The sequence below is a fragment of the Sphaeramia orbicularis genome, chromosome 14 (genome assembly GCF_902148855.1).
Source record: "Sphaeramia orbicularis chromosome 14, fSphaOr1.1, whole genome shotgun sequence".
NCBI lineage: Eukaryota > Metazoa > Chordata > Actinopteri > Kurtiformes > Apogonidae > Sphaeramia > Sphaeramia orbicularis.
Genome location: NC_043970.1, coordinates 33,835,311 through 33,850,972, shown reverse-complemented (window position 1 = coordinate 33,850,972; position 15,662 = coordinate 33,835,311). Strand labels below are relative to the sequence as shown.

The 15,662-nt window shown below is 36.2% G+C and overlaps 1 protein-coding gene across 1 annotated transcript; it reads right to left on the bottom strand.

Annotated features, from left to right (window-relative positions):
- Positions 1 to 2,702: 2,702 nt before the first annotated feature.
- LOC115433460 (von Willebrand factor A domain-containing protein 7-like) lies at positions 2,703 to 13,722 on the bottom strand. Its single transcript, XM_030154883.1, is given in 17 exon segments — positions 2,703 to 3,305; positions 5,313 to 5,458; positions 5,461 to 5,605; positions 5,686 to 5,954; positions 7,257 to 7,349; positions 7,493 to 7,642; positions 8,361 to 8,490; positions 8,576 to 8,779; positions 9,494 to 9,610; positions 9,698 to 9,810; positions 9,923 to 10,098; positions 10,180 to 10,366; positions 11,739 to 11,873; positions 11,968 to 12,061; positions 12,152 to 12,424; positions 12,517 to 12,710; positions 13,575 to 13,722. Coding segments are annotated over 16 exon segments (2,820 nt in total). The 5' UTR covers positions 12,700 to 12,710; positions 13,575 to 13,722; the 3' UTR covers positions 2,703 to 2,900.
- Positions 13,723 to 15,662: the final 1,940 nt, after the last annotated feature.

Below are 15,662 nucleotides of genomic sequence, written 5' to 3'. Positions count from 1 at the left end.
TAATGTATAAATAATGCCAACTCCAAACATTTCAATGTGTTTTATAGTGAAAAAAGTAAAATTACATTATAGAAATGTTTACATCTATAAACTGTCCTTTTAAAAACATGAACAACCATGAAAAAACTGAAATTTATTAAGAAAAATGAGTGCAATTTTAATTATATTTTGCCACTGCTTATTATTTGTAAAAGTGCATTACAACTTACAGATCATGATGGATCTGCAAATTTACAAAATGTTTTAGTAACTGGCAGAATATTAGTAAAATTGCACTTACTTCTCTTAGGACATTTCTAGTTTTCATATTTTTTGTGAAAGGCTAGTTTGTAAATGTACAGAGTTTCATGTAATTTAACTTTTTTACACTTAAACAAAGGAAAAATTTGGAATTGTCATTATTTTTAGGTTTTTATGGTAGTATTTTACTGATCTGACCCACTTGAGACTAAAGTAGGGCTTTATACGGCCTCTAAAGCAAAAGGATTGACTGTTAATATATTCAGTGTAATCTTTACATTTTACAAATTCATCCTACGGGGCCGGATTTGACCCTTTGGCAAGTCGGATTTGGCCCCCGGGCCGCATGTTTGACACCTGTGATATAGTTGGTCAAAATGTGAAATTCTGAGGATGGGTTCTACTCAAAAGGAATATTTATGTCAGAGCCACCAGATCTACTTCGAAACACTGTCTGTACATTACAATACATTCACTTCACAGGTTCTTTGTACTGGAACATTTATCAACCTATTGTATAAATGTACAGAAACTAATATGTGTAGTAACACTTCATCATATACACTGAAAACATCAGCTAACCAGCACATTTTGTCATTTCACACCAATTCAGATCTACCAATACATGTAGATTACAGCAGTTACATCAGTTTGTGATGAGTTCGTTGGGTTTGAGTTGACACCTATGTATATTTTGGGTCTTGAGTTGAAAGAGTTTGGGAACTGCTGATCTCAAACACCTCAGAAATATCCAAACCTGTCCAAAATGAACAAATAGTGCATAGTCATGGTTTGTTTATATACTTACCTCACCAATGGATGAATAAAAATGAACCAAAAAAAGTAACAACCCAAAATATTTCTGGGAATATTTAACATTTTAATACCAAAATAAACTTCTGAAGCACGTGGTATAGCCTTTTTACCCTTACTTCCACGGTTATGGCCCAGCTCTCTGAACATAACAAATCAAAGAATCACACATGAAGATCTGACTTAACAAAGAGGAATTTATTCATTGAAAGTCATTAGTTTAGCAAAATTACCCAAAAGATATCTACCAATAAAATGTCAGGGAGTCATGCTGCAGAAAGTCAAACAAAACCGTACAATTAAATCAACGCTCCAACGTGACAAGATGTGTTTCTAAAGGAGTCAAATAATGCATTTTATGCATCCAGGAGGACATCCATCTCCATTATCCAGATGTCATTCAGCTCCACCCAACCAGATACTGGCAGCAACACTGAAAGACAACACACACCAAACCCTGGGGTCGTAACACAACCATGTTAAAACAGTCACAGAAATAACCTAATGCAACTCTGGGCTGACTTATCCATTATCTCAAAGATTTTATGAACATGCATGAAAACCTTAAGTCTAAAATTGCCATTTTCATAGAGTATAACCTTACCACTACACCACTAGAGACTAGCAGCACCCATGTGAGAAGCAGACATGTGAAATACCTTAGGAGGGATTTGGCTGAATCTAAAATACTTCAAAATGCCAAACCCAGTCGAAAATTATAATTTTGTTATAGCTTTATACATAGCCATGGATGTGTTCATACCAGGCTCCTACAGTCACATGTTAGCAAATAAAATTAAAAGACATACAAAAGTTACATTTTGGAATTTAGAGATTTTTTTTAATTGTACTTTTATGGAAGTAAATCTGTCTCATCAGATTTTGAATTATAAAAGCCATTGAATTTCTAGTACTGAATTTTTTTGCACTGAAATTATCTGATTTTTTTGTCTCTGAATTCAACTATGTTCATAAATTTAGAATAAAAGAAAACTGAGATGCAAAAAAATCAGATGCAAAAATTGAGATGCATAAAATTCAGAAGCAAAAAATTGAGATGCAAAAATTCTGAAGCAAAAAAATTCAGATGCAAAAAAATCAGTGGCGAAAAGTTCAGATGCTAAAAATTCAGAAGCAAAAAATTCAAAAGCAAAAAATTCAGTGGCAAAAAATTCAGATGCAAAAAATTCAGATGCTAAAAATTCAGAAGCAAAAAATTCAAAAGCAAAAAATTCAGATCACACATCCGCGCTGACTGTCTTCCTGCATTGGTGTCACATGACCAACCTAACGTAACTGGTTGGTTGGTTGGTTGGCTGACGGTTCGACTTGAGATAGAATCGATTGCTTATCCGTGGTGTCCCGGATGTGAAATCTAAATTTTTTGCGTCTGAATTTTTTTGCATTTGAATTTTTTGCTTCTGAATTTTTTTGCATCTGAATTTTTTGCATCTGAATGTTTTGCATCTAAATTTTTTGCATCTGAAATTTTTGCTTCTGAATTTTTTGCATTTGAATTTTTTTTATTCTGAATTTATGAACATAGTTAAATTGAGAGACAAAAAATTCCGATACTTAATTTCAGTGCAAAAAAAAAATTCCGATACTTAATTTCAGTGCAAAAAAATTCAGTGCTAGAAATTCAATGGCTTTTATAATTCCAAATCTGATGAGACAGATTTACTTCCATATAGTTTTTTCTATATTAATATATGAATAAAATGTGGATTCATAAGATTTTCAAAATGTTCCATTGTCCCAACTTTTTTGGAATACATGCTGTACTAAAGAACAATAGGATTAGTTTTTCACACATTATATGAAGTCATCTTTAATTAGTCTGGTCTTCATGTTAGATGTTGACTGAGGACATGGAGGCCGAGTGTCAGCATGCTCATTAGACACAGAAAGGCCGACGGTGTGATTCTGGTGGATGCAGAGAGAGCAGCCGTTGAACCGTCCCTGGAGAAGGAACAGGAGCCCACGTTTCCAACTCCATCCACAACCACCAGCTCCATCATCTGTGAGCAGCAGGGTGAAACGTACGACACCACTTTGTTCTTGTCGTTTGCAGAATCTGTGCTGACGTTCATGGTACCGTTTCCCTGTCTGAGGCTGACACGGTCGACTCCCGTCCCATCTGAGCCGTCAGTCACTTGGATCCTCATCTCCCACATGTCTGAGCTGCAGTTTCCAGAGCAGTTGGACTGGTGACTGAGCACTTTGCACTCAGGCTGTTTGAAATCAGTCACCTGTGAGACAAGGAAAAAACGCATTTATCACTCACAAACTTGACAACTGAGGAAGTAGCTGATTCATTTTTTAAGCAAAAGTGCTAAATCAGGGGTGTCAAACTCATTTTCGTTCAGGGGCCACATTCACCTAAATTTGATCTGAAGTAGGCCGAACCAGTAAAATAATAACATAATAATATATAAATAATGTCAACTCCAAACTTTTCTTTATGTTTTAGAATGAAAAGAGTACATTTACATTATGAAAGGGTTTACATCTACAAACTATCCTTTCAAAAGATGTGAATAACATGAAAAAAATAAGTTTAATTTTAACAATATTCTGCCTCAGTTTATCATTTACACATGCACATTATAACTGATAAAACACACAAAACATTTAATAACAGGAAGAATATTGTTAAAATTACACATTTCTCTTAAGAAATTTCAGGTTGGTCAAATTTGTTCAGGTTATTCACATTTTTTGCGAAATTATACTTTGTTTTAGTGGAAATACATGAAAATATTTACATTTACAAAGAGAGACATTTGTAGTTGTCATTATTTCTATGTTATTATGATCATATTTTACTGGTCCCGCCTACTGGAGACTGAATTGGTCTGAATGTGAAACCTGAACTAAAAGGATTGTTAATATTTTAGTGTAATTTTTGCATTTCACAAATTCATCCTAAGGGCCGGACTGGACCCTTTGCCGGGCCGGATTTGGCCCCCGGGCCGCATGTTTGACACCTGTGTGCTAAATCCTTGCAAGGCACAGCTTCTGAAATGTATAGACTTTACATTGTTTTTCACAATTTTAGTTGAAACATCTGAAAAACTAAATTTATGACTATCGGTATTAATTATAACTGACATTTATGTTAAGCAGATCAATTGATAATGGAATCAGTAAAAGAGTGAGTTGTAGCACATTGTAAATATCTGTTGTCAGGGGTACCGTAAGGAGGAGAAAAGTGATGACAATTTTAAGGGCCCATGACAAAAATTATTCACCTATCAATATAAAATGATGTTTGTTTCATAAGGCGCAATGAACATATTAGTTCTTTGGATTAGTTTTGTTTTGAGCAAAAAAATTTAATAAAATCCAGTCGGCCTCTGCCCCCCGCCTCCCCCACTTGAAATAAGGAGGGGGTCCTTATTTCAGACATGGTTTGGTCCATATGCCAAAGCTCCAAGCTGATACTAGTTAATATATAGGCCTACTTCTATCCAAAAAGGAAAAATAGATTTTATTTGCATTTGTATATCAGTGTAAAAAATATCTAATACTGGTGTAACCCCTGTCTCTATAGTTACTTTATTTCTTTATTTAAGGATTCCCATTAGTCTCTACCAAAGTAGAGGCTATTCTTCCTGGGGTCCATTCCCAGTGAAAAAGTAATACAATTTATATATTTACAAAGCACATAGACAGGAAAAAAAAAAACCCAAAAAACATAGTTACATTAATTTAGCATTGTTTCATTACTGATTACAGATTTCTTAAGATTTGTTTTAAAAACAACATGATTACTTATTAACATCATTTCTGGAGGTAACATATATAACATATATGAGATGGCTCAGTATATAAATGTGTTTTTGAGTGCATTAGTTCTTGGCAAAGTAAATGTAGCATTAGAGGCTCGTTTCATGTTCAACCCATGTCTGTTACAGGTTACTTAGAAGTTTTATGAAAAGAACTATATGATTTGAAACAATGAAAGAGTTGGACTTTTTTGATTAAAAAGCAAAAATGACAGCATTTTTCAGGCAACACCTTCTCAAATGGGCAGATTTAGTTTTGTTTCTTTGTTTTTAGTGCATATAAATGTCTGAGATACTATTTTCACATCTGGTCAGCTCAAAATGCAAAAAATAAAAGTATTTTTTGTTACCAGGAAGTAAAGGATTTAATTAAGCACACGAATATAGATTTTTCAACAATTCAGACAAATTATATTATTCTCAAAGGGAAAATATAACATCCAAAAAACAAAGATTAGTTAGTGTTACCGTGTTAAGGACGGAAATCCGTAGCATCACATAGTTTGTGTCTTGTCCCCCAGGAGCCTCTGCTTCTATGGTGAGAGTGACGTCAGTACCAGATGGGGTGGTACGAGGAGCTGACAGCGTCACTGTTCCATTACTACTGCGGCCCGTTCCACAAATAAGCTGGTCGGAAAAGTGGACTCATAACGTCTGTTATTGGTGGCTCGGATGGTAAAGTTTCCTCCGTCTCCATCGGTCGTCACAGTGAAGGGCACAACGAGGGGTGTTCCTGGTGTTAAAAGACTGTTTGAATCAGCCTAAACACAACAAACCCAGTCAGTGCTCATGGACTCCTTTTGGATTCTCATTTCTGGTGTAATAACTGAGGAACACTTACACTAATGGTCACATTAGAGGCTCTGAAGATGGTCGATGACTGCCTTTGGAAGGATGAGGCTGTAGCTGTACTTGTACCTGAATCCGACCCTTTTACTCGCACTACAAACTCTGTTGGCATCCTGTCCACCTGAACTAAGAACTTCCCTTCTTCTTGTGGCTCCACTGTTCCTTTAACTTCACCTGATCCTGATGGTTGAACCAGAGCCACTTCTGTAACTGTGGCCGTGTCACTCCCAGTTAGCGTCACAATCAGGTTCCCCTGAACACCTACAAATATCAGCAGTTAGAATTAGTACAATGCACATAAAAAGTATTTACCCTCTTTGGTGTTTTCTTATTTAAATGGAATTATAGCTAATATAACTTCTTCTTTTTTTTTTGACAAGAATTTCTTATTAATAGATGAAACTGAACTCTAGGGGATGTTCAGCAACTTGTATCCATCCCCTCACTTATACTTCTCAATAACCTTTTCTCTGAGCTGCATGGACTGCTCTTTTGTCTTTATTGTATAACTGTAGCCAGGAATACTGATAAACCAATGACTGGACCTTCCACACATACTGTAGATATCTTTATAATATAATTATACGAGATGCATTCACTGAACTCAGGTGATCTCCATTACACCCGTTGTGGGACTGGCACCAACTGGTTGGACCTCTGTTGGACTGGGTCAGTCACTTTCAAGGAGCCTGAATATTTACACAATCATTTATTTTACATTATTTTTTAACTAACTGATATTATTTTGTAGAAATGTATTTCACTTTGACATTTATTTTTGTAAAGTCTGGTCAAAAAAAGACAAATTGTAAAGGGCGAGTCCATTTTTGTATGTCTGAAATGATCATATATTACACAGGTGTCAAACATGCGGCCCGGGGGCCAAATCCGGCCCGCCAAAGGGTCCGGTCTGGCCCTTGGGAGGAATTTGAGAAATGCAAAAATGACACTAAAATATTAACAATCCTTTTAGTTCAGGTTCAACATTAGAACAATTAAATCTCAAGTGGGCAGGACCAGTAAAATACTATCATAGTAACATATAAATAATGACAACTCCAAATGTTTCTCTTTGTAAATGTAAATATTTTCATGTATTTACACTTAAACAAAGTATAATTTTGGAAAAAATGTGAATAACCTGAAATGTCTTAAGATAAGTAAGTACAATCTTAACAATATTCTGCCTTTTACTCAATGTTTTGTGTGTTCGTAGATCCACTGATTATCTGTAAGTTATAATGTACATGTGTAAATGATAAACTGAGGCAGAGTATTGTTCAAATTATACTTACTTTTTTTCAGTTTGTTCATGTTATTCACATCTTTTGAAAGGGTAGTTTGTAGATGTAAACCTTTTCATAATGTAAATTCACTTTTTTCGCTCTAAAACACAGAGAAAAGTTTGGAGTTGAAATTTTTTGTATATTATTATGTTATTATTTTTCTGGTTCGGCCCACTTCGGATGAAATTTGGCTGAATCTGGCCGGTGAACTAAAATGAGTTTGACACCCCTGATATATTACATCAGCATCAAGTTACAACTTAACAACTCTCTTTACCAGCTTTCGGACGTGTCTGAAGAGTGTCAAATCCAGAGAATGGGCCTTGTGATGCCACCACAAAGTCAAGCAGGAAGTCAATGGGACTCTGACCTACATGAGATGGGGAGACAAAAGGAAAAGTTCAGATTTACTAATATGCTAAAGATGACTCTGACAGGCAACTCAAATAGCTGCCACAAAGCCAAGAGTGAGCCACTGTTTTCAAGTTAAATCGAACAGTTGTGATGTATTACCTATGATTTTAACAGTGTAAGGATTTGTTGATGACATAGTCAGTTTCCATTGGCCCTTTTGGATCTTCAGCTGCAGACTCTGAAAGTTTCCCACTAATTGAGAAGATGTGATTAATGTTCCTGTCGCGTCTGTGCTTTTCTGAGTCTCACCTGCAAAAAACATGCATAAAAATAACACATTATGATTATAACTTCTTGTTTGAACTGAGTAAACAGTGAGTAGGCTCAATTCTTCCTTTAACCCTTTCATGCACAGTGGTCACTACAGTGGACAACTATTCTACAGCTGTTCTATTGTTTATTCATGGGTTTTGTTGTCAGCCAACATAGTGGAGCTTATGCATCATCCCAAACACTGCAATTCATACAATTACTGTAACTTTGCTGTTCTTGATAAACCTGATTTGCACTAACATGGTTTAGTGTAAATCAATTGCTAATTGTTATTAGACTGAAATTAACAGTTTATTTTTTAAGCAAAAAGTTTTAGGGTTTTTTGCATATTATCTCCATGAAATGAGTAATAACTAGTATTAGAGTATGTTAATATAAGAGAATAAATAAGATTAGCAGCGTTAAAAAGGTTTTTATTTCATAGTTTTCACACAGTATATCAGTAAATACATGTTTTTTGCTTCATAAATTAAATGCATGGTGTCCAGCTGAGTGGACAGTTTTGCAACTCCATGAAACATAGGTTCATAAAAAAAAATTTTCAATCATGTTTTTTCTTTCATGCCTAAAGAGGAATAGAAACACTCCGAAAAAAATCTTGATCAAGGTTCTCATAATTCATGCATGAAAGGGTTAAATTCATTCATTCATTCATTCATAGCAGGAGTCTAATGTTTCCATAATACTTTATCACCTGAGGGACTGGTGAGAGTGAAGCTGTACGAGCGCCCAGTGATGTAGATCCTAAGTTTAGTTACAGTTTCATCAATTATAAAAGGGAAATCATCTGTGGTTCCTTTCCTAGCTGTCTGCAGGATAGTGACCTGTTAGGGAACATTAAATACTTTACACAGCTGAAATCTTGGAGTTTTCTAATCTAGTTGTTGTCGATAATATTGTTTGACTTACCAGAGAGGAGCTGGAGGACTCTATAATGATGCTGGTAGCCGTTGGAAGCTCAGACTTTGTGACTTCGATAAACTGGCCTCCTGAATCCTGAGCCACGTCTCTGTACACCTGAGCATCAGCAGCTGCCAACCTGTCTGAAAGCAGTCTCCTGTTGGACCAGTGGGCACGATTGGTTGTTGATGTGTCAGTAATCAAGAAGTTCACCTGGAAAGAAAAAATAAATAAATAAAAGTAGCCCATAAAGACCCAAACATCCACCAGCGCCCTAAACCATCTACTGATGTAACAGCTTAATCCCTGTTGATCCACTAAACCTATCAATCCATGTAAATAATTGGTGTGAAATGCAGTTTATCATCTTTTCATGGTCATCAGATATGACCCATTTGGATGTTCAGAGGCTCCGTAGTGAACATGGAAACACCGTCATCTTCTACAACATTGATTCACCAGTAAAACCCATGGAGTTGGATCAATGACAGTGGATGGAAACACATGGTTTACATTCAGGTAATGATAGATTTTACTGAAAAAGTCACTTTTTCTTCTGTTTTCTCTGTTTTTGATAGAATAACCATCAACTGTAATATGAGCTTTTAGGAATATCTACAGTGTCACTGAATTAAATACAGAAAAATACATGATTTACACTGAAAAAACACAAAATACAGAGGATAATATTTTAATAAATGATGATAAATAACTTAAGTCAAATATAGACAAAAAAAACTAATTTCGAAGTGCCACAAAAGTAGCACTGGGATGACCATGAAAAGATGACAAACTACATTTTACACCAATTATTTACATGGATTAGTGGGTCAACAGGGATTATACGGTTTATATAGATGATTTTGTTCAATGGTGGATGTTTGGGTCTGGGAGGGTTAAAAAAAACCCTGTAGTTGTATCACTCACCACACACTGGGTCCGCTCTATGAGTGCCATCACTGTGGTTTTCAGATATGTGTCTTTTGCAGATGAATCAGTGAAGAGGAAGATCTCAGAGTTAAATGGAGCAACTGTTAAAGCCAGCTACACAGGGAAGAAGGAAGGGAGTGCTTTAAAATTCAGAACAATTTTAGCTTCATTCAACACTAACAAGTATGCAGAAAACAACACCTCAAGCCCTGAAAGACTCATCTCTGCCTCGTCTCCTCCTCCAGATGGCGACAGTAAATCAATAGCTTTCTTGAAGTTTTCTGGATCCTTGGTCCTTATCAGTGGCCCGACATCTGTAAATCGCAGAAAGAAATATGTTTGTGTTCTTGAATTACACATAGAAATCTCCACATTTAAAAAAAAATAATGACATTAGGACAAAGATCCACACGTTTAACCCTGTACCTGGATCATTGAAAGGTACGAGAATGTAAAGTGAGGGCTCGTCTTCTGTTCCCACTTCACTGTTGATTATAGTCGAAGTGACAGATTTCACTGCATCGATGTCATCCCTCATACTTTCTGTTGTGTCAATCACCAAACAGAGAGCTTTACTGGAACCTTTGGAGATTCCCATCATCCTGAAAGAGGAACAGAAACAAAAAGAGGTTCAGAAAATTATTATTTAACAATCACTTAAACATGCAGGATGGATTTCTTACTCTAGAAATGGTCTGTCGTCTGCAGCCGCTCGAATGTCCTCCAGTAGCTGACTGGTTGCAGCTACTGCCATATTTGCTGCTGTGGTGTGCAGATGTCCATGACTAGACTTGAATGTGTCTTTGTTGATGCCACCTTTAGGTTCGATGGTGCTCGTCTGATCAACACCTCCACCGTGGCTGCATTTTCCTGTTCAACATTAGAAGCAGCAAAAGAGTGCAATTTGTTTTGCATTTTGCTTTTAAGGACAATACTCTCTGATGTAAGGATTTTTTGTTATTAACCCTCCGGTATCCGGGTGCACCTTTTAGGCACACTTTGCACTTTGTTTTAAAAAACTTCATATTATTTTTCACAATTTAAATAAGGTTAGAATTCAAAAGTTGTTCATTTTTCCATGATCTTTAAAATTCTGGCCACCAACTAAAATTTGCACATGGTAAACAAAAGAAAATTACAAGACTAGCATCTGTCTCCCAAGTGTGCCTAAAACGCACTATTTCTTCCATTTGATATGTATGATTAGGGCTGACCTTGATTTACAAAAATAAAATCAAATTATAGCAGAAAAATAAATCAATATATAATATTTAATAGTTTGATTTATAGGTGTGCCTTTTTGGCACACTTGGTGACAGATGCTAGTATTTTTGAACATTTGACCTAGTGCCAAAAATAATAATGCAAATTAACCAATGTTGCTGTCAATCATTGACATATGCCAGGCTGCAAAAATCAAATAATATGTGATCCACTTTTTATGTAGTATATTGAAAAAAAAAATTTTTTTTGTTTTTTTTTTGTTTTTTGCATCCAAAAAAATGGTTTGTTTACATTACAAACACGGCATTTAAAGGGTTAAAAAATGTGATGATAATCATTGAGTATTTGATATTTTTTATTTATGGCTCAAGTTGATGAAGTAGATAAAAGTGTAAAAGAATTAAAAACAAACTGTATGATTTTTTTTTTTTTTTTAACATTATTCCACAAGTGTGCCAAAAAGGCACACTTGGTGCTCAGGCAGGGCCTTGGTGGACAGGATATCGGAGGGTTAATATTGCCACAGAACGTTGTGTTAATCAAATTTATAATATCAGGAGGTTTTTGTTGTTGTATTCTGAATGACAGTTAATGCAGCTGAACAGCATAATGAAATGTCAGTCATGGCAAAATTAACTTAATGAAGTTATTTTATAACTCATATGATTTCGCTAAAAATGTGTGTTGGGTCAATGTGATTTTATTCTTTTGAATATTCATTTCCAAAGTCTTTGTTCATCTGAGTCAAAGTGCATGTGAAAGGAATCTCCTCAAGACATTGCATTAACAAGAGTGGGACTGACAATTTGAAAACATAATACCTCAGGACATGACTGTCATCGCTGTGTGGGAATAATAACGCATACATTTCATCACTGAAATGACAACCTGCTGCTATTATTATTCCATACCTCTTATTACCAAAGTACTTTTTCCACCATATTTAAAAACATTGGTGAATTCAGAGTCTTAAACCTTTTGTGTGATTACTTTAGTTGGAGATGAGGAAGACATTCACCTTTTGGTTTGGTTGAAACAACAGGTACAATGCCAAAGTACCCAGAGGTCAACACCTCCTCATTTATGATGTCGTCCAAAATATTGTTCCTGCAGTCATCTCCATCACAGTTGCGGCATGTTGCCCTGCTTTCAGCTACAACATTGGAAACCAGAAGGCATTTGAATTATGCTTAGACTTCCGACAAAGAAAAACACAGCAGACAGACATCACATCAAAATATCTGTACCTGCTATGTTACCGACGTTGGTGTCTGATCTGATCAGATTGGCATTTGGGAGAGACTTTCCTAGTTCCACCCAGTTACTATGGCTGTAGAAGTCCTTTAAGTAACCAGGAAAATGACCAGTAACCAGGAGTTAAACATGCATCCTGTTGAACATATCTGTCTGTAGAAAGACAATGATAATCACCTGTAATGGATGGAGGATCTCTCCGAGCTTTTCTCTCGCTGCCTCATAGTTTCCCTGCTTGTTACTGGCTTTGACAGCCAAAATCCCCTCTGTGATGATTTTCCTTCCACCCACAAACATTTCGTCATCAAAGTGGAAGCTGGCATTGAGGGCATGACGAATGTCTACCCTGACATTTGTGAAGGTGATGGCTATGATGGCTTGACGGAAACTTTTTGATGATGATGAAGCTCCACAGGCTGCAGCAACAGCTGAAGCAGTAAAAGGCCGTGGCTACACAAACAGGCACATGAAAAGCAGCTTCATTTATGAAACAGTTCTAAAAAAGATGTAGCTGTTTTCAGTAGCTGCAATAACATTCTTACAGGAAAGTTGAAGACTGTCCCATCAGCCTGTGCCAGATGGCGGCACGCGTAAACAGTTGCATTTAAGATGGCTTGCTCTGTGATCTCCTGGTGACTCTGAGATTCCCCTGGCAAAATCCCAAACCCCAGAGCTCCAGTGTCAAAGAGCACAACACACAGTAGAGCACAAAGAACCAGAGCCATCGTTCATCATCCTGTCACACCAAGAAACAAAAAATAAAATGTGCTTCATCACTGTATCAATAATGCATGATGATGATGTTCTTCAGCAGTCTGGTGAGATCGCTGGAGTCTATTAACAAGAATGAAGACATGTCACCTTTGAAATTAGAAAGAGTTGGAATGAACAGGATGCCCATCATTACCGCTACAGGGGCGAAGATTTGCACTGACTTTGACAAATGCTCATCTTAAAAACACCTTCCACCATTTTCAGACAAGATTCAGTCTAATCATTATTTTTCGAAGCAGGCATTTTCTAAATGAATTTCTACCTGAAGAGTAAAAAACCATGTACACTCTACGAGGGCTGTTCAATAAGTTCATGGCCTCACCCAAAACAGAACAACACAGACTGATAATTTATATTTTGTTTTTCAACATAATCTCCATTTACAGCAATGCACTTGGTCCATCGATGTTCAAGCATCACTATCCCATCACCATTGACACGGACCAATGCATTTGATTTTTACTCAGTATTTCTGGGTGAGGCCATGAACTTATTGAACAGCCCTCGTATATGTCTGATGAACAATACAAAACATGAAGCTAAAACAACTCTTTTATACTTATGTTATGTTTTATATCAGTACGCACTAAGGTAATCTTCAGTAAACACAGGAAGGCAAAGCAGTCTATAAAGACTCAAATGAGAAATCCAGTGCAAGTGTTTTCCGTCTGCCTCTGGCTAAGGTGTTCACAGTGATGGAAGTAGTGACAATGGTTTATTTCACTTTGCTTATTAAGACAAACTATCATTTTACACCAGAAAAGACCATGTTTTCCCATTTAAAAAAATCTATTAGGAGTAAAATCAAGTTAAACTTTTACTGTACCGTGCGTCCTGCTGCGTCCTGCTGCCTTTATTGCCCCAACATTTCCTGTGCAGTGCTTTATGGGTGTGTCACACTGGACTTGTTCTACCTGTTGTCTTGGTATGAATTAATAAGATGAAGATGAGATTGATGACACTGGCAGGATAACATCCTTACAAACTACACTTTTAACTATAAAAATGAACACCAGCTCTTAGTATCTGTCAGTTTGTTGTCTTTATGGTCATGTGGAACTGTGACATTTTTTTTTTTTTTTTTTTTTTTTTTTAACTTGTGAATTTGTTTTGGGTTTGTACTCAGAGAACAGATACAGATCACCCCCATGGACACAAAACAAAAGGAAAACCTGCTGGTTCTTTGCATGCGATTTAGTTGCCACCCTGCATTCTTTCTAAAGCTCAAGTCAGACCAGCAGGGGCTAGAAAAAGAAACAAAACAACTCAAGACAAATCTGATTCTACTCTGAAGCTGTAGTGTTAGTGTTTAGTTGTTCTACTTACAGGCCCTTTCTGCTTCTTACAAAACCCAAGATATGTAGACAGATGAATAAATATTTTAAATAACAAATTTAGAAAAAGAACAATGCTCTAATCCAGCACAACAAATCCAATGTGTCATAATTACCAGAGGATATGTTCACTTCACTTTTGTCACAGTGGACATTTTGAGTCCATGTCTGTGGTTGGTGGGTGGAGCCTCCTCTTAGGCTCACATAGAGCACCTGGTCCTTTATTCTTTTGATGCATTTCTGGTTCAACACACATCACATCCACCACTCACACTCAGTCACACCCCTGACCTCACCTCATCTCTGTGTGTAAGTTTAGTTGAAGTTTAATGTGGCTTTTGTTCATTAAGTAGTTATTTTAGAATTATTTTGCATTGCAGTTGTTGTCTCCATTTTTTATTTGTTGGGGCCTTTCCAGACAGTAATGATGCTCTCTAAAACAGAAAACACACACATGTGTTGGTGCTGTTCAGGTTTAGTGTAAACTCTGAGTTTGTTAACCCAGAAATAAGGGAAACACGGAACACAAGTTCAGTTTAACTCAGTGACTGCAGGAAGTTACTCTGTGAAACCTGCTCCATGGATGGTTTTCTTCAACAAACCCTGAGTTTCTTCTTTCATTTATATGAACGATATGACAATATTCAACGTATTCAAGGTACAGATTCACACAAGAGGGAGATCATTGTGACTTTTCAGCAGCGCAAAAGTAGAAAATTGTGCCTTTCATTTTAAATGTGTCATTATAATAAATGGTGAATAATAATTATGTGTCAGCATTGCATAAAATCTGTATGTTTTCATTCTTTCTGGTGAGTGGACTTTTTTTTTATTTAACAAGGCCAACAATGTGACCTGTATGTTCAGACAGCTGTAAACTTGTCACACACATAATATTGTCCATAAAGTTGGAATAATTTTGTTTTCAGACTCATACCTCTTTTTTTGTTCCTATTTATGTACATCTGTAAAAACATCTTACCAGCTACAATGAATACATACTGTAAGTATCAAGAACAAATCACATTGTCAAAATAATTTCATAAGAAGAGGTAAAAAAATATATATTCCAACTTGGAATGACAACTTATGTGTTGTTATAGTAACAGGGTGATGTAAATATTTCAAAGCAAGTAGTGATTGCAGTTTAAGTTAGTATCTTTAAAAGTCCACCAGCTGCATGCCTCTGATATATTAATTTTTTACCATAAACTGTGGTTTATCATTACTTTTTGATGCATTCTGCATCAGATTAATATCAGATAATAAAATAAATAAGATGAATAAGATAATAAATTGAAAATCTACTGTGGGAATCTGTGGTATGAATGAATGACATGCATTACGTAAGTCCTCTCTTTACAGATGCTGTTTTTAAGACCATTGTCCATAAACACTTTCATATCTTGCTGCACATATTTCCAGCTGAACTAAAACAACATGGCAGCTCTGCCTTTTGTTTACCTGGTGCCATTACCTGGTGAATCACCATCTCTTAGCTCCATGGATAACAGCTTTTCTCCTTCACCAGGCACGTGCTGCACACAGGTTTAACATACTCCATGTTAACTCAGGATCCT